Genomic DNA, 23,826 nt, shown 5'->3' on the forward strand with positions numbered 1-23,826 from the left:
CGCCCATTATCGGCACAACAAAGAGGACTAAGGATAAAGCTGAACAGTCACATAACTCACTTCTTCTAATCTGGTCGACAAACACATAATTTTAACAATCATGCTGCAAAGGAAAGATTTAAGAACTGATATGAATAGGTCTCCTACGTCTCGTTCTCCATCATTCAATAGATTGATATATTTAGTAATTCAATCCATCTTGTTCACTTAAGACCCCTGAATCTGAGTTGTTTTTGATTAGAATATCAGAACAGGAGGAACCGAGAGAGGGTCTTTTCATTTTCAGTAGACTCAGAATTTTAGCATTTTTCATGAACATACAAGAAAAAGAGGAATGTGAACAGGTCCGCTCATCATTTCATTCACTGAAGACCCTACAATTGCAAAGACCTTGTAAACTGTTGGCTGGTGGTGGCTCTAAATTAGATAATAGGGCTATGTATTGAATAAAAAGGTCATGTATTCGTAAAAATTAAAATTTTAATAGTTCAACTTCTTAAAAATATTGGTAATTTAAGCTGGTGATTTCATATAAGAACTGGCAGCTCGTTCATAACGTCTTGATGATTCAGGGAACCAGAGAATGCATTCAGTTACTTAGATTTCATTGAAAATAATGATCAAAATTTTTCTCCTTTAGAATTAGAACTGTTCATTTTCTTTCAACTCATTAATTTAGTATTTTTAAAATTATAAAAGTAACAAAAAATCAAAAAGATGAGTTTGAATTACAACAATACAAGCAATTACAGCAATTGTAGCATACAATTAGTTCAAAAGAAAACTGTGGTTTCTTCCCTACAGATATTGACTCTTCCCTCCATTGTAGAGCCCACGCCCAATAAGTTTACGCACTTCAAGATTGCAACAGGGTCTGACGTGTGACAGTCTGAAGTGTCTGACGTCACTTTTATGTGTAAAGTGAATGAAAGAATCAAGATGGCGGATCTACCGTTGCAGTCTAAAGGTTTGCAAACTTATTTGGCATGGACTCAAATAGATTACAAATCCGTGATATGAGCGATTATTAACAGAGAGAAAAAAGTTATGAAAAGGCCGGTGTTAAAATTAACGTTTGACCAATAATAAATATTTCATTTATGGGCAGATGAAAAGTTGCCATAATGAATAATAATAAAAAAATTCTAGAAATTAAAGGGGCGGTACAAATTTATACAATGAGACTCAATTAGCGTCCTTGCCAAATAACTTTACGCACTTTTGGACTGCGACAGAAGATCCGCCATCTTGATTCCTGCATTTATTTTCAATGCTAAACTGATGTCACACAATCTTCTGCTGCAATCTAAAAGTGTGTAAACTTCTTTGGAGTGGACTTCTATCAAAACAAATTGCACTAGTGTATAAATAAAAATTATACAGAGAGAGCAAGAAAAAAGTTTCTTGCTCTTTTTCAAGATTTCAAGAATATTGACATTGGAAGATGTACAGACATAATATATTTTTCGAACCCTCAACATAGACAAGGTGTAAGACATTGATTGCCTGCGTTTTATTATAAATCATTGCCTGCATTAAATCGAAGGGCTCAAAGGTGGTAATTTTTTGGACACAAAACCTTCATTTTCTATTAGTTCTGATACTTTTCATGCATTCAACCTGTTTTCAAGTCTTGACAAAAACATGATTTGTTACAGTGTACACTCAAACTGATAAAATTGAACAAAGCAAGGATTTTCTTTACAAGATTTTCGTTACAAGATTTTAAATTACACAGATCGCTTTACCAGAAACTTCATAACAAAGAAAGACTTCAAACAAGTCCAAAATGCTCTACAACTCAAAATCATCTGCTTTTAGATGATAACTTAAAAAATGTCTTCACTTACAACGTGTTCTCGACAGAGTGAACCTTGGTCATTCTTTTACTAATTTCACTAATCCGTATCAAAATGGAGTCACCAAGACCTTCTTGAATTAAAAAGTCTGGTTCCACTATTTTATATTAGCATACTGATGCTAATTCACCAGCTAACTGGGGTCATTCAAAATTAACAAAGAGGGGCGAATACAGGTTTTTTTCTCCCTTTTTTAATTAAATAGATTTTTTCATGAATACGTTCCTTCTGTGTAAAAAAGATTTTTGAGCGAGTGTACACTGTATCTGCTCAAAATAATAAAAAGCATGGAAACATTCATTAATTCATTACAACATGTTTCTGAGGCAGGCGTGGAACCCAAGAGGGTAAGTAATTTCCTTGTAGAGTCAGGAAAAATTACATATCAACAGTGAAACTGCAAAAATGCGAAACTCAATGGCAGCTTTCCAGAATCTGTGCTACTATTTTATTTTTTAAAAGGAGACCTAACCGACATCATGCCTTGAAATTTTCGCAGAATATCCTTGAAAAAAAGAAGAAAAAACCAAGAACATTTTCGAGAAATGACGTTTAATGGGTTTCCACTTAAAAAATGAAGTATGACAAGAAGTCTGCAACGTTGTAAATGGAAATATGCATTTCTACAGTTTCACCATCAATTTAGAAGGAGAAAATTAACTTTTCATCATCTTATTTTGATGATTTTCCTTTTCACTTTAAAACAATATTTATAAGGTTTAGTACAGTCTGCAGCATGATACAAGTAAAAATATAGGCTAAAATAGATTCCACTTTCTTTTGTAAAACCTGAAAGTGTTCTCAAAAATTAAAACATAGCACAGAGTGCCATACACATGAAATAAACAGCACGGTTTCCCTAGATCAAAGAGTAAAATAATTTGATATTGCGATACAAAGTTAACTAAAATTGAATTGGATTAAAACTATGAACACTGAGATAAGAAATGCAGCAAGTTAATCTGATAACCCACCAAAAGTTTTCCAGTTGGTAAGTTATCAAAAATTCTGTGATGACAAGAGAAAAAAGTTGCAGCGCATTACAAATTTGAGAGACTGTGTATGGTTCGAAACCTTTTTTCATTGTATTTTGAAATTTTACTGGAGATGTCCACGCGTTCATTGAAAACTTCGATGATGGAGGCGTACTTTGAGATTTCAGCCAAGAAAAGATCAGCAGATATTGATAGTGAATCTTGCACAGCTTCATCAATGTTTTTCTAAAACAGAAAGAGGGATGATGTTTAAAATGTATACTCTTAATATTGATACAAAAGATATGAGCCAAAAAACTGTAAAATTCCTCTTGATAAGATTTTAAGGTCTGATTAGTTCATCTATTTCACATAAATGTGATCCATGTCAACTTCATGATGATTATGTTTACGTTTATTTAATTTCTAGTTTAAAATAACATGTCTGTATATTTTCTTAAATTTCCGTCTAGTTACAAAAGATGACAAAAGTTTTTGCACCTTTCCAAGATACTGCTAGACGAAGTGCAAATGTAAGCAATATGATACATATTTTCTCATTAAAATTTCAATAAATACACGATTTTTGCATGGAACATTATTGAAAGTTGATAAAAATTAGAACAAACAGTGAGTGTATTTAATAAATTAAAAAAATCGGTTTTACCATTTATTATTGAAAGTAACGCCAGATCAAAATTCCCTCTAATTAATGAAAAATCGCTGAATTAAATTGAAGCCTAAATGTAGTTATTCTACCTAAACGTTACTACAACAGTCTTTGCGGTGTAAAAATATGACATTCTCAATCTCAGTACTTCAGCTTAGTCATTGCTTGTTGTTTAAACTTTGAACAACACAGAACAAGGGGGGAACTCTGTTCAATTGAGAAGCCTGGCAAAACTGTTGTAGTGCACGATTTGATTCATGTACACTTTGGTCTTTCTTGTGAGCTGGAAATTTAAATTTTTTTGTATCTAAAGCTAGATAAAATGTTGATATCTTGGTTGGGAACTAATTTCAGTAATTTTCAATCCGCATTTTGTGTTTTAATGTTAAGGAGGAAACATTTATCAGGATACATAAATTTGTCCCTTATTTAGTGGTCCATTCCTTCTCTTGCGAGGAAAAAAGGACTCTTCACTTATGAGCGTCCAAAGAGAAAAGGGCCTTGTTGCCATGAAGGAAAAATTTTTCGGGAGAGCTGTTTTCGTCAACATTAAATCTAACAGTTTCTTCAGTTTACAGGAGGGTAAATGGTTGAGTTGAAAATCCTACTGCATGCAATAAGTTCATTTAATGGAACGATTTCAGAGCCCTTCATAATGATCACAGTGAAAATGAGTATCTAGGGCATGGCCCGCCCTCCTTTGAATGCAACAAAACAGTTATGAGAATTTTTGTCTCCGTTTCGATTCTTTTTGGAATAAGTCTGACTATTGTCAGGTGCAGATTTTTTAAAGCATCCTTACCTTTTCACTGATGGCAGAACTTTCAATTTCTTCATTGTTGGTTTTTTTTCCGGCATGAAGGATGTTGCTGACTGAAAAAATCGAAAAGACACCGTAAAACATGGGAAAAATTTACCTTAAAACTGATATTCACAAACTGACCTCAATGGACGTTCCTTGAAACAAACTTTTACCCCACTGAAAAAAGACTAAAACTTGAAGTTTTAAAAAGTGATCATACCCTATGTACTTTTTGAAACTTTGAGTTTTTTTCTTTTCAAAAAGTTGGATCAAAAAGAATCTTCAAAGAATGAAAGTTGGGAGAGGTCAGATTTCTTTGGAGCCATGTTGAAATGACTTCTGCTTACTTGGACTAGAATTTTGGGGTCAAAATCGAAAGTTTTCCGATCGGGCTGAAATATAGCTAGTTCTTTGTAACATGTTCCATTGAGTCCAATTTTCTGGTCTAAAATGCTTCACGAGTTCATGGGAGCTCCAGGCAAAGAAGAGAAGGAATCCTTGAAAACGGTAAAAAACACACACTTCTCCGCTAAGGAGGCTCTGACAAGTCGAGGAAAAACTGACAGGGGTTACATGGCTGCTGTTCTTGATAACATGGAATTTGGCCAAGGTGCGAAACCACGTATTTCCATTTCGGTATTTCAAAATCGCTACTATCATTTTATTGTTTTGAGGAGGAACAAGTTAACTGTATGGATTGAAATTTTTAAAGGATATTTTGCTGATAGAGAAGAAAAATCAAGGAAGTTTTTTTACGAAATTAAGTTGACTAGTTTTCCAAAGGGAAAATAAAGTATGACAGGAAGTTTGCAACGTTGCAAATGGATATACACGGTTTTCGCGCTTTGCCCATGGATATTCCAAAGGCTTGAATTTCTCTTGAGATTGATTACTAGAATGGAGCTGATTTTCTCCTACGGATACTGTTTCGCCAATAGCTTAGAGGAGGCTATAGAGCAAATTATTAGCTTAATTATAATCTTGTAGAGCTCACTTTCATCAATATTTTCTGAGGTATGATTTTTTTTCAAGAAATGCAGAGAAGACCCTTGTCATATTATTTGAGTAATGAAACGGATTCTTCCAACATACCTTTGAAATAGATTGTAGTGTAGAGTAGTGCTAAAACTTACGAATTTTACACTAAGAGAAATGCTTCCTACTAAAAAGATGGAATTATTCATACCGAAAAACATTAGATCTGAATTTTGCTCTTCAGCGTCTTGTTTGGAGAGGATGAAATTCAAGGTATGGAGCAGTTCGATGAGGTAGATCTGATCCATGGCTGGTAACGGCTTCGTGTCGCCAGACTGCTGTGATGAAAATGTTAAGAGTGATCGGAAAGAGCTGATGCTTCTGACATCGCCTGGAACATCATCTAAACCCACAAAGAAAAACAATTAATGAATAAAAACTGACATTTTATCGAATTTTTACAAATTGATGAATCCAAAACATTCTTGACTTCAAACAATCATTCCTCTGGTTTGTTTTCATATTTACAGGTGTTAACTGTCTCGAATTGTTTTTAAAGCACTTTTCTACTTGTGCTTCCTGTGTTCTGCTCTCTTTTGTAAAGTTTGACACATGCGAATATTTCTTATCTTTAGGTACTATCCAAATTTATTTGAACTCTCATTGCTTCTCACTATTATAATGTATTTCAAAAGTTTGTAACACTTGGCAGTGACACTGCCTGTCAACATTTTGCTTTGGTGGAACTTTATGCTGATGAAATTATTTTTAAGCTTGTTTCACTCGCAATTTGCTAGCTTTGTTTGTTCACTACTGCGAGGGTTGAAGATATGACTTTTGGGACACCCATTATAATACCCATTATGTATTATTTTTGCACCGATTAAAAATTCAAAGTTGCGTTTCAGTTCGATGACTTTGAACCCCAAAAATGGCAGATTACACAGCTTTCTCTTAAAACTATTAAAATAGGAATTTTTTTTGAGTCGAAGATAACAAAGATAAATAAAACAAAAATTCTTAAAACTTTCAATACTTTTTTCTTACCACCAACTTTTATGGACTGCAAACACTACATAGCTGTTGCTCTGCTTTGGTTCAACATTTTGGAGAATTTTTGTGCCAAATTTTAAAAAAAAACTCTCCTCTAATGGGAAAAAAAGCGATGATACCAATACTTCAATTTTGAATATTCAGGTACTATGGTCAGTTTTTTCATGCAATTTCTATAAAGGTAGATTTTCTGAACTGTTAACTTTAAAGCTTCATAATTTTTTTTTCAAACAGTTATGGGGGTTTTTGTACCAAATTTTTTGTCGAACACCCCCTGAGAAGTGTTATCATTTTCAAGTTTTTTGGCAATGAAAGTTTTGTTTCTCAAGGATGGGATGATCTAGTGGCAAGTATGCACCTAAAACTTCATCATACAATGGAAAGTCATACCTGATGAATACTGTTGTGATGAATTATTTGTTTGTTCAGGAATGGTTGTTAAAGTTGTAGTGTTTATCTTTTGTTCTGAATACTGGTCATTGAAGAATTCAACAGCTTCGGAGGCAACATCAGTGTCAGATTCTGAAACTATAAGAAAGAGCTATCAGTGATGAGAAGAGCGAACATTCACGTCCAGAAAAATTTCACATGAGACGAGGGATTTTTGGTGCGAATCTTTTCGGGATCAAAACTAATGCAACTGTTAATGTTGCAAGAACAATATTTTTAACGCTTTCCTGCAATTCTCTAAGATTTTTCCTTACACTCAAATATCATGAGTATCAATTGGACCAAACTGAGTGGAAAAAGGACCAAGCCATACCTTGAGGGAGAAAATTACGTAGTTACTAGCAGTTTTAAATTTAAGTGAAGAAAAATATACAACATGTGAAAATAGAAATCAAACTTCATCTTAAATAATGACTTTGGAAGAATAAAACTTTGCACCTCTTCTCAATAGCCCTAACTGGACGCATTTCTGCTAAACGGAACCAGAGACATGTGGAAAAGAAGAGGTGTACTCGTTAGTCGCAAGTCTCTTACATCTAATTTTAGATCAATGGAAAAAGAAAGGAGGACATTCGAACGAGGAGAAATAACTCACTAATCGTAATGGTATTTATGTAGATGCAAATCATAATAGGAAACTTACATAAGGAACGAGTTGATCCGATGTCTAGCTTCGAAAGAAGAGGTGGTAAGTGGATTATGTACAGTAACTTCAGTCTCCTTTCTGCTGATGCCGAACAAGTTAAGCCCAGACAACTGACTAATTCGCGGAAGTTCAAATAACCATCATCATCAGCATCCATCAACTACAAAAAAATTGACAGTTTTAATATTTTGTAAATTTGAGAAAGATTGAAGATTATAAAGGGTACTTTCCCGGGAATTGTTTGTAAGATACTTTAATGCCATTTATTTTTGGGGGCAAATATCTGCAAGCACTACCTGTGCATTTACACAATGACAATTTGAGAAGTAATCGCTAGCATGTCTGGGACTTCCATTCCTGTTCTTGACATTGTGCTTTCCCGGGAAACTTTGTATACATCAGAGAAAACATTGAAACTTCAAGGACGCTAAAGCCTTAATTCCCTAGAGGTCAGATGAAATTCCAGAGAGGATTTAAAAATTTAGAGATGAGCTCCTGTCCTTTCATAAACAAAAAACTATTCAATTAGATTGGCTATGAGTTCTCAAGCAATTAAATAACTGAGATTTACAACAGTCGAAGCAAAAAGATATCATGCAAAAATTGAGTATTTTAATCACAGAGATTTTGAAGCTTTAGGTTGACTAAGGCACATGCATGATACTCAACAAGACATTTATTTCTTACTCGAAAAATGCGAACAGCAATGTCGTGGGTGACCGTAGATTCAGTGGTGGCCCAAGGTGATACAATGGTAAAAATCATGTGGAACAGTTCGAAATCACACTTGATTGTTTCGTATGGCAGCTGCAAAGGGACTATATCATTCGATTCATTATCTACTGGAGGTTGTTTTCTGCGAGGATTCATTTGTTCTTCCCGCACTAATTGCAATAAATCCTGGAAAGAAGGATTGGGACAAGCGTTATTTGTAGTCTGAAAGGATGAGGAAAGGTTCAGTAAAATGGCAACTTCTAATCTGCCTTGCTCAAGAAAGTCGCAGTAAGACATTCGAAAGTTGCCAAATTTTCTTCAATAAAATATTTGTTTTTAAGGAGAGTTATGAATACTTTCTCTTAAAATTTTCAGGTTATCTAGATATAACTATAAATAAAATTCTCTGAAAAATTCGAAGGAAAATATTCACAAAATTCCCTGAAAATTCATAGTTTTGAAAGAAATTTGGCAACGTCTGAAGGATTCTTGTGACATTTTTCCTTAGCACGACAGTATTGCCATCATTGACGCCTGTTCAAAAAAATCTTCACCATCTCTGTCACAAACTCACAATTTGGTTAATTGGAGATGCAAGGAGATGAAAATTTTAAAATTATTTCTGATGAAGGTGTATTTTTTTTTTCTATCAAGACTTATCATGTGGCAAATTTCAAGCAGTTATTTTCAGATGCCAGAAAATTTAAAACTAAACAGAAGTATGCAAGTCTCACAAAAAACCGTTTTCTTTAGACGTACATGCTTCGAATGTTGACCATAGGAGGAGATTAATACATTTTGATCACTTCCACTCATAGATCCTCACTAAAAGTGTATCCATCAATTGAAAGAGTTGATGTCTATTCTCTTATCAAATCGTCTATTAACCAAACGTTTTGAATGTCTATCAATCAACTAATTAAGCCGACTGTTCCTGATGCTATTGACAATGATTGAATCAGTCACAAAGAATGAGTCAATAACAAAGGATAATTAAAAGGTGATTTGATTGGTCTGCCAAAAAGTGATTTGTTGAAGTTGAAGTTCTGTTTCCTACCTATATATATAATATATAACAGCAATATATAATATATAACATACTATATACTATACCTATATAACTTACCTGAAGTTCTGTTTCTTTGAAATATCCATCTGCCAAGATGCTTCTGACTACGTTTCGAATGAGGGAGTCCTCAAGATTTCTGACGACCTTTAGTCGTTGTTTCAGTCTTAAATTTTCTATATACTGGAGGTTTATTTCAGTATAATTTGACACTGCCATGGAAAGCAGTTTCTGGATGGATATCGTCTAGAAAACGGTATAAGCAACAAGAAAATTGTATATAATTGTGGAAATGGGTGCAGATTATTTGCAAACATCAGAAATACAATTGCCAAACCCATCAGCAAACTCAAATTCCAAAATTTCAACCCCGTAACATATAAATTACAATCCTGAAAAATTTGCTTCGTGCACTGAAGTACCTTTTCTTATGAGTAACCTTTTCCTCATCTCAGATAAAAAGGATTTCTTTTTTTTTTCTATGTTTGCTTGCATACCTGCCTGGTGTGTTCATTTTACATACATACATGAGTCGCTTTTATAGCGCTCTCTGGTGCTTTGCGACGCCTAATCGCCACAAAACTCGGTCTTCCTACAGTCCATCTGGGAGTTGACACTCCCTCATCTCATTTAAAATCCTCTTCCGCCACCCTCTTACTGGGCGTCCCCTTCGTTTCCTCCCAGGAGGAACCCAACCAAGCATCTTCTTCGGCAGCCTCTCTTCCGTCATCCTATTAACATGACTGTACCAGACAAACTGTTTGGTCATGACGTTGTACACGATGTCATTTTCAACTTCCATGATATGACGTACTCTCTCATTACAGACCCGATCTCTCCTAGAAATTCCTGCCGACCTCCTTCAGAAATCCATCTCCGTTGCTCTTGGCATATCCTGTGTCCGTTTCTTCAGCTGTGTTCATTTTAATTTTCATAAAAACATTGCTATCACAGCGCATTATCTTTGCATGTCTTTGTGTCTCATGCACAAAGGTGCTGTTCCTTGCCTATGGTAGAAGTGTTTCCTTTTTTTCTTCTACGTTTGCCTGCATTTCTGACTGACGCATTCATTTTAATTCTCATGCATACATTGCTATTATAACTTATAAATGTCATGGGCAAATAAATGAATAAAAATAAGTATGTCGTTCAATACCATGTGGACCATACGATGCTTGTGAGGCGTTATTACGGGATCCTCTTCATTATAAACGCCAATTAAAAAATCTGTTAGAATCTGAATAGCTTCACCTTCCTCCTCGCATTTTGCCAGTTTCTCTTTGTTCAGTTCCAGCACGGATAGAGCGATCTGAAATCAAATGAGTGAACTCTTAATGCTCAAGGTTGGCAGACTTAGATCAGTGCCGTAACAAGAAGATTTTTGGAATATCTGGATCATAATTTTTGGAATATTTCAATCGGAACTGACTTTCTTGCTTTGCAGCTCCCCTGTTTTCCAAATATTGAGCAGCAATTAAAATTTCTTGAAAAGTTTTTAACACACCATCGATTTTCAAACTAAAATCAATTGAAAATCATTTGATTTCAATTGATTTTGAACATTCCCTGGAATGAAATTAATCAATTCGAAAATTGATTGATTTTTCTCAACAATAATATCAACCAATTAATTAATTAAATCTAGAGAGAAAAAAATTCATAAGAAAAATTTTAACGACTAAAACTTTTACATATCATTCTTATTTATTCAAAATATTATCAGCAAACCAGTTATGTCTACAGGTTCTCGACAAGTTTTTGAAGTCTCAATTTCAGAGTTTCAGGGTTCAAACAAGGAAAGGGCAAGTTTTTCAGCATCTATCTTAAGAGAATTACCTGAAACATAACCTTAGCACCACCGTACAAGAAACAATCAACAACATGGACGGCACAGGAAAAGTTGAGAACACTGCACAGAAAAGAGAACATTTTTGTGAGCAGTCGAGAAAATTGAAAAAAAGGAGAAGGATACAGGATGGAGGAGTTCCGTGTTTTTGAAATTTAGTGTTGACGAGTAGCATTTCTTCCATATGGTCTTTTAACTTGGAATGAAATTTCATTGATGTGTTAATGGGTCAATGACATAACATGGCTGAGACAAAAACTTTGGGATGATGCAACATTTTTCCTTTGACATTTTACAGAAAAATCTCCCTGGCTAAACAGTGCACCAGCAGGAACTGTACTTTGCAAAACGGATCTGTCTACAGAGAGGTTTAAAAAAACCTTGAAGGACTTTGGCTTCCAATGGAGACTTGAGAGTTTTTTTTGGTAAACTTCAATTCTGTGTCACCCGCCTCTTTGTCTCCTTTCTATTTTATATGCGTCCTACAACACAATCTTCTAGTCCTAAACCACCGTAGATAAGTCTTATTTCAAAATTTTCAATGTTGATTGCTTGTATTGCCTCAAGATATTTCACAATAATTTTCTTTTTCATACCCCATTTTCAAAGATCTTGTGGGTATATTATTGCCAATTCACCATAAAATCGTCAAAATTAAGTTCGATACATCACCATGTTTTCTTTTTCTTCTTTCTATAAATTTTTTTACCCCCTTGATTATTCATTAATCACATTCTTGTACTTACAAATTTGACACTTTATCTTTAAAATTACAATGTAATCTTACCTGATAAAAATAGTTAAAAACCAAGACAAGGAGATCAATGAGAACATGCCTAGTTTTTCCAACATCACATGAAGACTGGGAAAATATTTTTCGACGAGGCAATCCATAACGCCTTGGTCTATTATTGCACCTATTACTTTCTTGTTGTAATAATCAGGCATGAGATGTTCGCAAACTACGACCAGCAGCCAGAAAGCTTCCTCTTCAGAGCAGTACAGCAGAAAAACACTGGCAACAATGTTCATCGCTTGACAATATCCTGAAAAATTTAGCAAATAATCTGTTATTTCATCAGGGTCTACAGGAAAAATAACTTCCAGTACCTTTTCCCTATGTTGAATTATGTACTTCTTTGAGAGGGCTCTATGAGTTAATGCTGGTTAAAATTGTGAATCTGAACCTAATGTTTGAAAGGTTCTCAAACCAGAAAATTATACAATCAATAAAGAACTACTGACTAGTCTGAAAAATCTTTTTCCAAGATTCCTTTTTCCACGTGTTTTCATTTTGAGGAAGGGATATTTTTTAACTGGAATTTTATAGTTGCAAAGTTTGGTCATTTTTTGGGATGGATCCAATTAAAAAGTAGACAAAGTGTTAGCAAAGGCCCAGCGTTGAATATTATGCAAAACAGATGACAATTCTCATGTTTCTTGCAACTTTTTTAATGAAACGCATAGAAAATTTTTCATGGAAGAAATTATTGATCTCTGTTACTTAACACTCTAGTATTACCTGAAGCAATACACTTTCTATTAGAATAGAATTTTTCTGACCGAGAGTGTTTTGCTTCAGGAGTCCTTTGCTCAAAATTGACCAGAATTTAGATCACAAAGCTTTACCTATTTGTGGATTTCTTATTGCATAAGCACACAAAACACGTCGTAAGGCATTGATTCCAACGTCAGATTGGAATGCAGGATGCTCCGGAAGCGAACGATGGAGATCACGCTCTATTTCTTCGTTTGTCGTAGATTTAATGCCTATACTCCTATTGACTAGCTCTTTGTAATATCCTGGTTTTGACTCAAGCAGATTTGTGGCACCTGGAAAATAACAGAGGTAAACCTTATTAGCAATGTACTGTTGTACCCTTATACAGCAAGACATGCAGAATAAATAAAATAACTTCGATAATCTCATGCAAGATCAGGAGCAAGGACTAAACAATTATTCACTCAATGTGACAGTTCATCAGTGACAAAATATGTCGATGACTTGGATATTTTTTGGAGAGAGAAGAGTAAAAAGGGGCGGTGGATCTTCAAAGTTTCGAATTTTTTTTCCCCCAAATTTTTAAAGTATTTTGGTTGCTACTTAATATATAGTAATTGAAACTTTTAAAAAAACATACCCACAATTTTCTTAGAAAATGAATAATTTATTGGAGAAAATTTGCCAATATTCAAATCTCATACATAAATTTTTACTGATACTGCAAAGCTCATTTTCATTTCATTGTCGAGACAATTACTGAAATAACATATGTGGAAAATTTACGAACCTGAAAACGTCATCCACAACTCGCTTTTCAACTTGTCGGGGATACCTCTCAGAACTAATTTGCCAACAGCAAAAGTTCGGTACATCGTGACACCACGCTGATAGTGCTCGAAATGCTTCAGCCAAAACTGATACTTCTCTTCCTCAAGTTTCCTCATGGTCTCATTTTTCTCCGATTCGAACATTTCCATTAAGGCTGGCGCGGGACTCCAGTTAAGATCTGTTCATGGAAAGATTAAAATTGTATTGTATTAGCTATGATTCTAAAGAAATACAAAATTATGGGATTCAACTTGAAATTGAGTGCTTGGACAACCCTTATTTCTGACTGGCCCCGAAGAACCGGACCTTTTTGTAATTATTTTGATGAGAAAAATTTGCTTTTGATTACACTCATGTTCAAATACAACTGCCAGATGAATGGGACAAGAAAATAAGCAAACAGACTTAGAAAGCAAGTCGATAGCCAAAGCACGAAACCACGTATCTCCGTTGGCAATGTTAAAGACTTCCTGTCTTATTTTCTTGGAAAACTAATCAACATAATTTCTCGAAAACTTACTTGATTTTTCTTATCTGTTAGCAGAATATTTTGTAGAAATTTCAGGCTGTAAAAAAAATAAAATAAGAGCAGACATTTTGAAACACAGCAATGGAGAAACGTAGTTTCGCTCTTTAGTTATTGAGGTATCCCGGAAGAATATTTCTCATTTATTATTTCACATAGAATACAATGCGCACATTGGAAATTGTTAAATCAACATGTTTAAAGAAAAATCACAATTTTTGGTTACGTAACTTTAAACTTCTAGCTTGCAGAAAAAACTAAACTCTACTTGGGTCAAAGCAGAGACTAAAATGATTTCAGCTTGCTTTATGAAGAAATAATTTTCTGAATAGACTGAATTTTTTGTGAAAAGTTTACAAGACCTTGCATCAGAAGAGCAGAGAAATTTTAGTGACGCCCAACATTGATTATTTCCCAATAATAAATTTCTATTCCATGACCCTCTTGAATCTTGAAAAAATTACGAAATTTTCCTAGAAAGAAAAACTTGCCTGCACAAATATGCAGACCAATCTAGGTGGCTATTGAACATACAGCTAACATGATACAACCTGTGCTGCAGCTGTAACTCTCAAAGACTGAAAAATGGACGATTCAATTATAAAAGGGTGCAAATGCTATTGTGGTTACATTTTAATGAGAATCTTTTATGCAATGCCCTGCTTTGAGTGATATAAATTTAGGTACGTAAAAAAATGGAAACAAACCTGAGATTGATTCCAGCGACACGCTGTTGTTTTCTTTTTTGATACTTGGAAAAGGAGTATACCTATGTTTGGCCCTGTGAAAAAGAGCAGACTTTAAGGGGATGGTATACACACTTTATTTCTTTAAAAAAAACATTGAAAAATAAACACAAATGCACATGATTGAAAACATTCAATTTCGTTTTGAAAATTTAACTTTACCGACTCTTTAAGGCTACCTTATAATTTTGCCTTCCTTAGGGAAAACGTTTTATGAGCATTTAAAATTTGCCAAATTTCCCTTGCTGAAGTACTTAATTATAAATATTTTCCCTTGAAAGTTTTAGATCCGGCAGATTAAATGTGGAGGAAGTTTTTTGGAAAATTCAAGAGAATATAATGGTGAGTTTGTTAGATATTCCGTATTTTATTGGAAAAAAATGTGATGATTACACTTTTACTTATAAAAAATGAATGATGACATTTGAGTAATATGTAACGGAGAGAAAATTGAGAATAGTAGGACAAACTCACCTTTTTATTTTAGACGATAACTTCAGTATTTTATCTATCAGAAAATCTAGATCCTGAATGTTTGTGAACATAAACTGCTGCTTAGGGATTTTTATAATTAAAACATTAGTATCACAGACTCGGCCACCGATTTGAAGTTCCCCTTTTTCCGCTGTTTCTAAATATCGCAGCGGTAATACAAGACTCAACAAGCCTTTATCCTGCACACAACACAGAAAAAAAAACAAAGATAAAATTTTAAAATTTTTAGTTAGCACTGAGATAATAAATCTTTAAAAAACACTTTATAGCATCAAAAAAATTTCGTTAAAAGAAATCCTTCCCAAATCTTACCAAGAGAATAAATTTAACAGCCTTGATTTGCTCTCATTTTTTAAATTACGTTTTCGAGTGTTGAATCTCACTTAACATGATGGAAATCAGGAGGAGATTGATTATCGATGAATGAATGAATAAATTGATTAATTACTTTATTTAATTAATTAAAAATAATTTTCTCACTCCCAAAACTGATAATTTGCTAGACTTAAGATAAAGATTTAGAAGAAACTTCATGAAAATTGTCTTGTGCTCTACAGGTGAAGTTATCCACTGAAAACTAAACCCATGTACTTCCTAAAATTTTATGAGATTTTCCTCCAAAACTTGTTTTCATTGATTTATCGACATAGTTTGTTAGCTGAAAACTTGTTTACTTTTTCGAAAAAAAAATCTTCCCTCCATAAAAATATTTTCTAACTTCCTATTTAAAAAAATACTGGGACCTGGCAGTTTATCAAATACTTTGTGCTTGATAGCCGGTCAAAAAGCTGATATCAAAGATGAATGGCAAAAATATAAAAGGGAACAAAAAATCCAAATTTTCAGCTTTGAGGACTCAGTTAAGGAGATGACATTATCAGTGATCATCCATAAAAGGAAACATTTGATTTAAGTATAAACTGTAAACTTTAGAGGAATGAGAGTAAACGAGGGTGATAAACAAACCTTGCTTTCATAACATAAATAATTTTGAGATAAAAATAATACACCAGGGACCAATGTGCGATTGAACGGCGCATGAAGACAGGCGGTTATCATGCCGTCCAACTTCTCTGAGCTATCTAACCGGAACAGTAGCCTATATGTTTCCGATTCAGTCCTGGCGTCTAGATCTCTCTTCAGGAATGTTTGCTTCTTAGAGACATTAATGCTGGAAGAAAAAAACAAAAAAAGACGATTAATGAAAAATTTGACTTTGATTTTATATTATCACAATTTCAGATGTGGATGAAATAACCTGGTCTCTAAAGAAGTACAGGGGAGGAGTCATCTGAAGAAAGAGGAAAAATCTGCAAAATATGCCGGTGATTTCAAATTTCGACTGTAAGTTTGAGCGAAAGGAGAATCGGAATATTAAAAAACTCAAACAGAAAAAATAATTTTTTTTGTGTCTTTATTTTGTGAATTTAAGATTTTCAATTTACCATTTCTCTTTTCACTCTCATTAATGCCGCCCTCAGTTTGTTACCTAGTTCCTTATGTTAGTTTCAGTTTTGTAATCGTTTCATTTTGCAGGTAAATTTGAATTTCTCACTTCCACTACTTTTTGCATTTTATACCATTGGCATCCTAGATATTTTATACATAGTCTTCTCCTTGAGTACCAAGAAAAAAGTGTTTGATTCTTGGACATAATAAGACTCGCACAGTGATCCATTTGATTTTCTTAGAACAAAAGACAGAGATTTCCAAAATTCTTGGTCTTCTAGATGATCTGTATCTTCTAATGTTATTTTGTTTTCAAATATGTGACTTTGTAAATTCAATTAATGTGGATAAGTATAAGACACACAGCTCTTGTAGTAGTTTCAATATTTTTGAATAAAGTTTTCATAAATAAAAAAAAAGAAGAAAAAAATGGTCTATTGATAAAATTTGGGAGAAAGATTGATTAATATAATTGCATTGATTGATTTGGATAAATTGGTGGCTCACTGGAAGATTTTGTCAGCTCCCAGGTTTACATCATTGACAGAAATTTTCCAAATACACAAGTGCAAAGCGAGCATTTTTTAGGAACATCCAAGTATTGGAAGCTTTAAAATACCCCAGGAAGATTTTTGGGAGATGTAGTTTTTTTTTTTTTTTTTTTTAAAAAGTAACCTAAGATGTAACATTTTTCTTCGTATATCTTGCATTCTACTTAACTCTAGAAAGCAATTAAGACCATTACCTTGACTTATGCAATAGATCACTGTCTTCCTTAAAACTAGATGTTTCATTAATACACCTGTAATAAAAAAGATGCGTATTAGTAGAATCTAATGTGACATGAATGAGGAGCGATATAAAAATCAGCGAGAAATTAAAATAAGAATGCTTTTGTGTACTGGTACGTGCTCCCTTCCAGAGAGTTTTGATTTGCTATCTCTATGAGTGAACAATTTTGAGTTTCAGGTGGTGATTCTACAAGGAATTTGAACCCTTGCTCTTTATAACCATAAATTTCTCATAAAAAGATGATACCCTGCAATCATTGAGAGATCATCTCATCATTGATCTTTAGAGCCCTTCCCTCATCGGACATTTTTGACTCAAGTACTTTCCCCCTCTGAATCAACCCTTCTACCCCAATCCATGAAAATTTTCCAGCTGCACCACTCATTGTGGATGCGAAATAATGTGAAAGGCTGGAAGAAAATAAAAAGAGAAAATTGGATCTTGAAACATGGAAAGAGGATGCTCTTTACAGCAAGAAGCTGACTGGATTTTTAGAGGACACACCTCAAATATAAAAGCACAAAACAAAAAACAACTCACTGCTTCATTGCCAAATTGACCAACTGCCGAATTGATGCAAAAATTTCAGAAGTCCTTTGATAGCAAATGAAATCAAACTGTAATATAAAGGAGATAAAATAAACAGGAGTAAGTCTTCTTGGTGGACAAAGATCTTAAAAATCAACGGTTACTAAAGAACAAGGACAATGTAACAGTTCCTAAAATTCCTTCGTGAATGAGATACGTCAAACTGAGGTGAAATGGTACTAGGAGTCAAGGTTGAATGATGAATGAAGTAAGCGAAACCATTAAAAACTTGGCAGAAAAATACCCTTGTTTAAACACTGAACACAAGATGGGACAAACACAAACATTGTTAACAGTCAATCCCACCTGTGCAAGCTCAGTCAGGAAGTTTTCATGATCTCTCATCGATTGCTTTTTTGTTTGAACATCTTGGTGACGCAATACTTCTTTCACTAGGGGCATATCAATGTCTAAAGTACAAAACCGTGTATCTCGAGTTCAGGTTTCAAAATCTCTGCTCTAATTTTATTATTTTGAGGAGGAATGAGTCAACTGTATAGCTGGAAATTTCTACTGAAGATTTTGATTCAGAGCAAAAAAATCAAGGAAGTTTTTAAGAGATTAAGTTGAAAGTATGACCGTAGGCCTGCAACATCCCAAACTGAGATACGTGGTTTTGCACTTTAGTCATCGATATTGTCTTTAGAAAAAAAAAATTCAGACAACTGGTCAAAAAATTATTTTTTTCTAAAAAACCGTCCATTTGCATGGATTTCAAAATTATTTTCTATCAGCTCTTACATATTCATTCATCTTACTAATTTATTTGCAGGCGCATGGTGAAATTTTCAGGTAAAATGAGTCCAATTCTATAGAGATCTCTTTCTTTTCCTTTTCCATCGACTGAGAAAAGTTTTACTCTGAAATCAAATATAAACCTATGCATTTGTCCTCCGTCCTCCTGTTAGCTCCTACACTTGCACACATAAGGGTTTTTTTTTTTATTATGCATGGAATGCGATGGATCAAGTTCAGGTGGGTATTCAATACTCGGATAGATTGCTGCAAAATGGACCTCTCCCACAAAAACACCTATATTCAGCGTCAAGTCTTTTATGAGCAGTCTCTAATTAGTTTTGTAAGAAAAACACAGAGTGTCTATAAAGAAAATAAAATCTACCTTTTTGCCGGTCTTCTTTTTGATGGTTATAACGACATTATAGGATTTGTAAAAATCGATAATGTCCCTCCACTGAATGACGATAATATGACTAGGGCAGTAGAAGCAGAGATGGGACACTGACAGATACATTGTTCCAGAGTATAACCACTTTTTCCTGTAACTAGAAAAAAAAAAGTGAAAATTATGAAGAGGTTGTTCCAAAAAGGGTCCATTTTGGCTCCTTCCCCCTGGTTTTTGACCAAACTTTGCTCAGATCTTGTACTAGCTGTCCCTGATGCGTAAGCAAAATTTAAGGCTGGGAGCAAAGTTCACATTTGAGCAAAACTTAAAAACTTGATAACTTGCAGAATGTTTAAGTGTAAGTGGTGTGGTTTGGGTTAAAAATGCTATAAAATATTCTTTCCAAGATTATCTATGCCGGTTGCATGATTTATCCAAGTCATTGTTTGATTTTGGTGGTTCGACTTTTTTCTGTTTTTCGTTTCACATATTGCTGCGATTGTTGCTATGTAAACATAAAAAAGTCATGATGATTTTCTAAAAAATTCTGAAGCTACCACACTTAAACTGACCTTAAACACAAGATTCTTTCTCAATTCAAAACGATTTTTAAGTTCGGGACCGGTCAGCAGCCAATTCAGGAAAAGAGAAATTAGGGCAATGGCAAAATTGAATAAATTAGCAATATAGAATCTTTTTTGATGAGTGTTTCTTAAGTGTTTTATGGATGCTGATTCCGAATTTGAACTTAATTTTGAAAATTTACATGAGATGGAACCCTTTAGGAAAAGTAGTATACACAAGGATTAAAATTTAAGTAAACAAATTTAAAAAAAAAAAAAACCCCCTTAAAAGATCCACTGCAGTTTTATGAAATTTCAAATGTTCAAAAATATTGATAGAAATCTCCTGAAATAAATTATGTTAGTTCCTTTTTTCACATAAATTTGCAAAAATTTTACCAGACATAATGTTAACTTAAAAAGATAGTGAAAAAAGGTTTCCCTCCATGTAAATTTTAACAGTTTCTCTGAGAGTTTTTGAGAACTGCTGATCACCAGTCAGTGCCACTGGGGCGTGATTTCAAACACAATCAATCGATGTCCAAACATAGAATGAGAAGAATTTGATGTAATTTGATGTAAAACTTACAAACAGAGGTAAACGGCTACTAAAGTTTCTTCAGGTGGCATATTGAATAACTTCCGGAATTTATCAGCTTCCCGACTAATGAAAGATGTCTTTCCACCTGGGTTTGAAACACAGAATGAGAAAAGAGCTGAATAAAGTGGATAGGAAAGGAATAAATCAATACTTCAAAATGAGCGAGCAAGAAATTAAAAAAATAAACAAGGCTATCATTTCTTGGGCAGATGAATAAGATAGATCTTAAGTCAAAATTTCAAGTTTACCAACAATTAAAATTGTAAAATCATATCAATCATAGATGAGGAACTAAAGCAAATTTTGAACCCAAGACGAGAATGTTGACATTTTCATATGACCACCAAAAAAATTATAAGTAAAATAGAAAGGCTCATAACACGGGGGAAAAAATTCATAAAGTACAAAATTTCCCAGATTCTCTAATCACTTGGTTGATTCTGCTGTTTTGAGCGACATTATAGTTATAACTATCAAGAGGATAAATGCAATCACATTTTGGATAAGATAAGACTCATCTTTAGCGCAGAGCAGCCTCCTTATTTTCTATTTGAGAAGTCTATTGAGAAGTCATGAAAACCATGCTGAGACTGAGCATACAGCCAGAGCAGGCAAGAGAACTTGCACTCCGTCAAGTGAGAAAAGGACCCTGCACATCTCTTATGGGAAGGTGCACCGTGAAGAAACCTTAATTGTTTCATGGGATTCGATTCTCCCCAAGATGCTGATCAAAAGTTATCATTGCGCCAACTTTCTACAATGCTCCGTTTTCGCAAAAAAACGGCCGAGAAGATTCAATTATTCGGCGATAATGAATGATAAAAAAGAACAAAGCATTTGAGAACAGGCATGCGTAAATAAGGAAAAAACGTAGCGCATGAACAGAGCGGGAGAGAGAGAAAGAAACTGATTTGGATGGTCAAGCAAAAAGGGGTGAGGAATCCGAGATAAGACTGCTGCTCGATGCAGGAGTTCCCCTGATTTCCTTGTTGACACACAGCCATCGAGTGCTAAAATGAGGAATCTTTCTGGCTTTTTATCGCCAAATAATTGAATCTTCTCGGCCGGTTTTTGCAAAAATGGTGCACGTAGAAAGTTGGCGCAATTATGACTTTTGATCAGCATCTTGAGGAGAATCGAATGCCATAAAAAAAATTAAGGTTTCTTCATAGTGCACCTTCCCATAAGAAGTGCGCGGGGTCCTTTTAGACTCTTCTTCAATATTTTCAATATCTTAACTTTCCAGACGCACTGCTGATTCTTGCTTTCAGTTTGATGATGTGAAAAAAGATATTGGCAGGCATGAACCCGAACTCAAAGGAAAGAAAAAGAGACAAAAGTACCTTCAGAATTAATATTTTGCAAAGCTGGATCCACGGGACCTGTGACCAAGTGAGATTTGATTTTTGTTAAAATGTAGCCAGTAACTTCATCCTCAGGTAAAGAGTCACACTCTAAGAGAGATTCTAAGTGCGACCAGTCCTTATCAATTTCACCCCAAGTCATGGCCACTGAAATTTCTGCAAATGAAGTGAAATACTCATGATTACATAGATGGTTTCGGTAGTAACTCATCCTTTTAAATTTCTAGAAACTATTGGAACTCATTTGGTCCCTTCAGTTGATATCTGGAAGACTCGTGGCTGATAGGTTTGTTCTGATAAAGCCGCTTACCTGGTAAAAAACTTATACTGCTCATCCCGCTAAAGTGGAAAAATAGCCACAGGGGATATCCATTATTACATCATGCTAAAATTTTGAATTTTAGACCTTCTCTCTTCCTTCCGCGCACTCATTATGCGGGTATGTGACCCTTTAAAAATGTACGTCGCACTTACCTAGGTCTCCCTTTCTACATGAAACATTAGCATAATTACTTACTCAAAAATAACCTGTCATAATATTTGCCCTATTACAAAATCTCTAACATTGGCACTTTGCACCAATCTGAGGGCAACGTCATACGTTGTCAGACCCCCTTCCCATCCTAAAAACAAGATGAGATTCATAGGTGGCTCTGGACTTTAAAATCAATTATCTTAGCAGATGTGTTACTGTAACATTATAGAGTACCTAAACATCATTCTTCAAAAAGAAAAAATCAAAGTCATGGCTTAGGATTTTTTCTACTATTTTCTATCATTCTTAGGAAAAACTGCAAGTTTTTTCTTCTAACAATCGAACTTGAGCAGGAATTTTAAAAATAAGCGATTCAGAGAAAAGGTTCTAAAGTTTTTTCTCCAAGAACTGGTTTCCAAGAGAAAAGTGTGACTTTCTAGGTAACTTATAATCAATGCACTGTCTCCACTCATTTCGGCTTCAGAAATGAAGATGAGTATTTAATTTCAACTGCGACTTACGATGATAAGTATTTGATGAAGGGGTCTGATGAAGAATTCTAAAAGGCGGTGGTCTTCTTGATGTGATGGAATCAAATTTTTTAACCCAAAACGAGAGGAGTTTAGGATCAGCCTGGCCACCATGTCCGACCCTCCGTTGCAAAAGGAAATATAGCGATTTCCGCTCAGTTTCCCTGACACAAAAAAAAAACATAAAATTAGAGATGAATGCATTCAGTAAAAGATGCTTATAGGAACTGTCTGGGAATTGAGGAAATGATATTTTAAAAATGCATGATGACAAAAGAAGATACAAAACATGTAAATTAGTAAAAGCCACTTCTCAGAATTATCTGACCACTTGATCGACAGATTGTTCAGCATAAACTAAATTAAGAGTGGCTCAATCCATAAAGTCAATGACAAGACTTGCAGTCTTTTAAACAGACAGTCTATTGGACAATCACATTTGCGGTTTATCTGACAAATCTGATGATGAATGCATGGTGTGAGAACGGCTCTTTGGACCAGACCAATCGAATACTTCCAAGTAGTAGAATCTGATACTGACTGAGTTCTTCCTCCTTTTCCAATTGAATAATAATTAGTCCGCTGATTTGTGGTAAGGATTGTTACTTAGTATTATCGACTTCATCAAACTTGGCGCAAGTACAGTACAAAAGGTTAAATAGTTACCAGAAGGCGTTCAGCGTGACTTCTTCAGGCTCTACCCACATTTTGAAGGACTACAGAGCGGCCACACTGAGGTTATAGTTTTAAGAGGTGATACTGGAACTGAAACTTATCAGGTTCAATGGTAAAATTGAATGAGTGAAAAGTAGGCATCAGGCATGGATCCATCTTACATAATAACAAGTTTCGGGAATGTGCGGTGGTACCACAAAAACAATGTAAACTAATATATAAAAGCGAAACAATTAGGAGGCGTGAACAATTGTGTAAGGAGTAAAGTTCGATGAAACAATTATCCCATCGAAAATTTCGCACTTCGTATCACTTCATTGATAACAAGCAGTAAGCTCAATTGTTCATAAACAAACCCACCTCCTCCGCACCCCCTGCCAACGACCTTGACGATGATGTTAGCTGTTGTCAAATTTACATCTCGAGGACAACATTTTTTATGAACCATTCACGTGATTCAATTTTTTGATTAAATATGTTAAGTTGCTTAGAGTCTTTAAAATCACCAAAAG

The 23,826-nt window shown here is 34.5% G+C and overlaps 1 protein-coding gene across 1 annotated transcript; it reads right to left on the reverse strand.

The window, feature by feature from the left end:
* Window positions 1-462: 462 nt before the first annotated feature.
* On the reverse strand, window positions 463-23,676 carry Tbc1d8-9 (TBC1 domain family member 8/9). The gene is made up of 22 exons (XM_019051819.2): window positions 23,306-23,676; window positions 22,631-22,803; window positions 21,614-21,790; window positions 20,259-20,355; window positions 19,104-19,266; window positions 17,936-18,012; window positions 17,349-17,405; window positions 16,121-16,325; window positions 15,134-15,333; window positions 14,621-14,694; window positions 13,347-13,565; window positions 12,685-12,888; window positions 11,843-12,101; window positions 11,046-11,118; window positions 10,366-10,518; window positions 9,270-9,455; window positions 8,117-8,329; window positions 7,427-7,589; window positions 6,724-6,861; window positions 5,492-5,683; window positions 4,306-4,376; window positions 463-3,079 (listed from the first exon to the last, which is right to left on the reverse strand). Exons 1-22 carry the CDS (start codon window positions 23,344-23,346, stop codon window positions 2,900-2,902), a joined length of 3,315 nt encoding a protein of 1,104 aa, XP_018907364.2. The 5' UTR covers window positions 23,347-23,676; the 3' UTR covers window positions 463-2,899.
* Between the last annotated feature and the right edge of the window lie 150 nt (window positions 23,677-23,826).

This window comes from Bemisia tabaci, chromosome 8 (assembly GCF_918797505.1).
Source record: "Bemisia tabaci chromosome 8, PGI_BMITA_v3".
Taxonomy (NCBI): Eukaryota; Metazoa; Arthropoda; class Insecta; order Hemiptera; family Aleyrodidae; genus Bemisia; species Bemisia tabaci.

Coding starts and splice junctions, on each gene's coding strand:
- Tbc1d8-9 (XM_019051819.2), bottom strand. CDS start 23,346: ATGTGGGTAGAGCCTGAAGAAGTCACGCTGAACGCCTTCTG. Junction 19,267..20,258: donor GTAGCCGTTTACCTCTGTTT/GTAAGTTTTACA, acceptor TTTTTTTTCTAG/TTACAGGAAAAAGTGGTTAT. Junction 4,377..5,491: donor TTCAGATCTAATGTTTTTCG/GTATGAATAATT, acceptor CGATTTTTTCAG/TCAGCAACATCCTTCATGCC.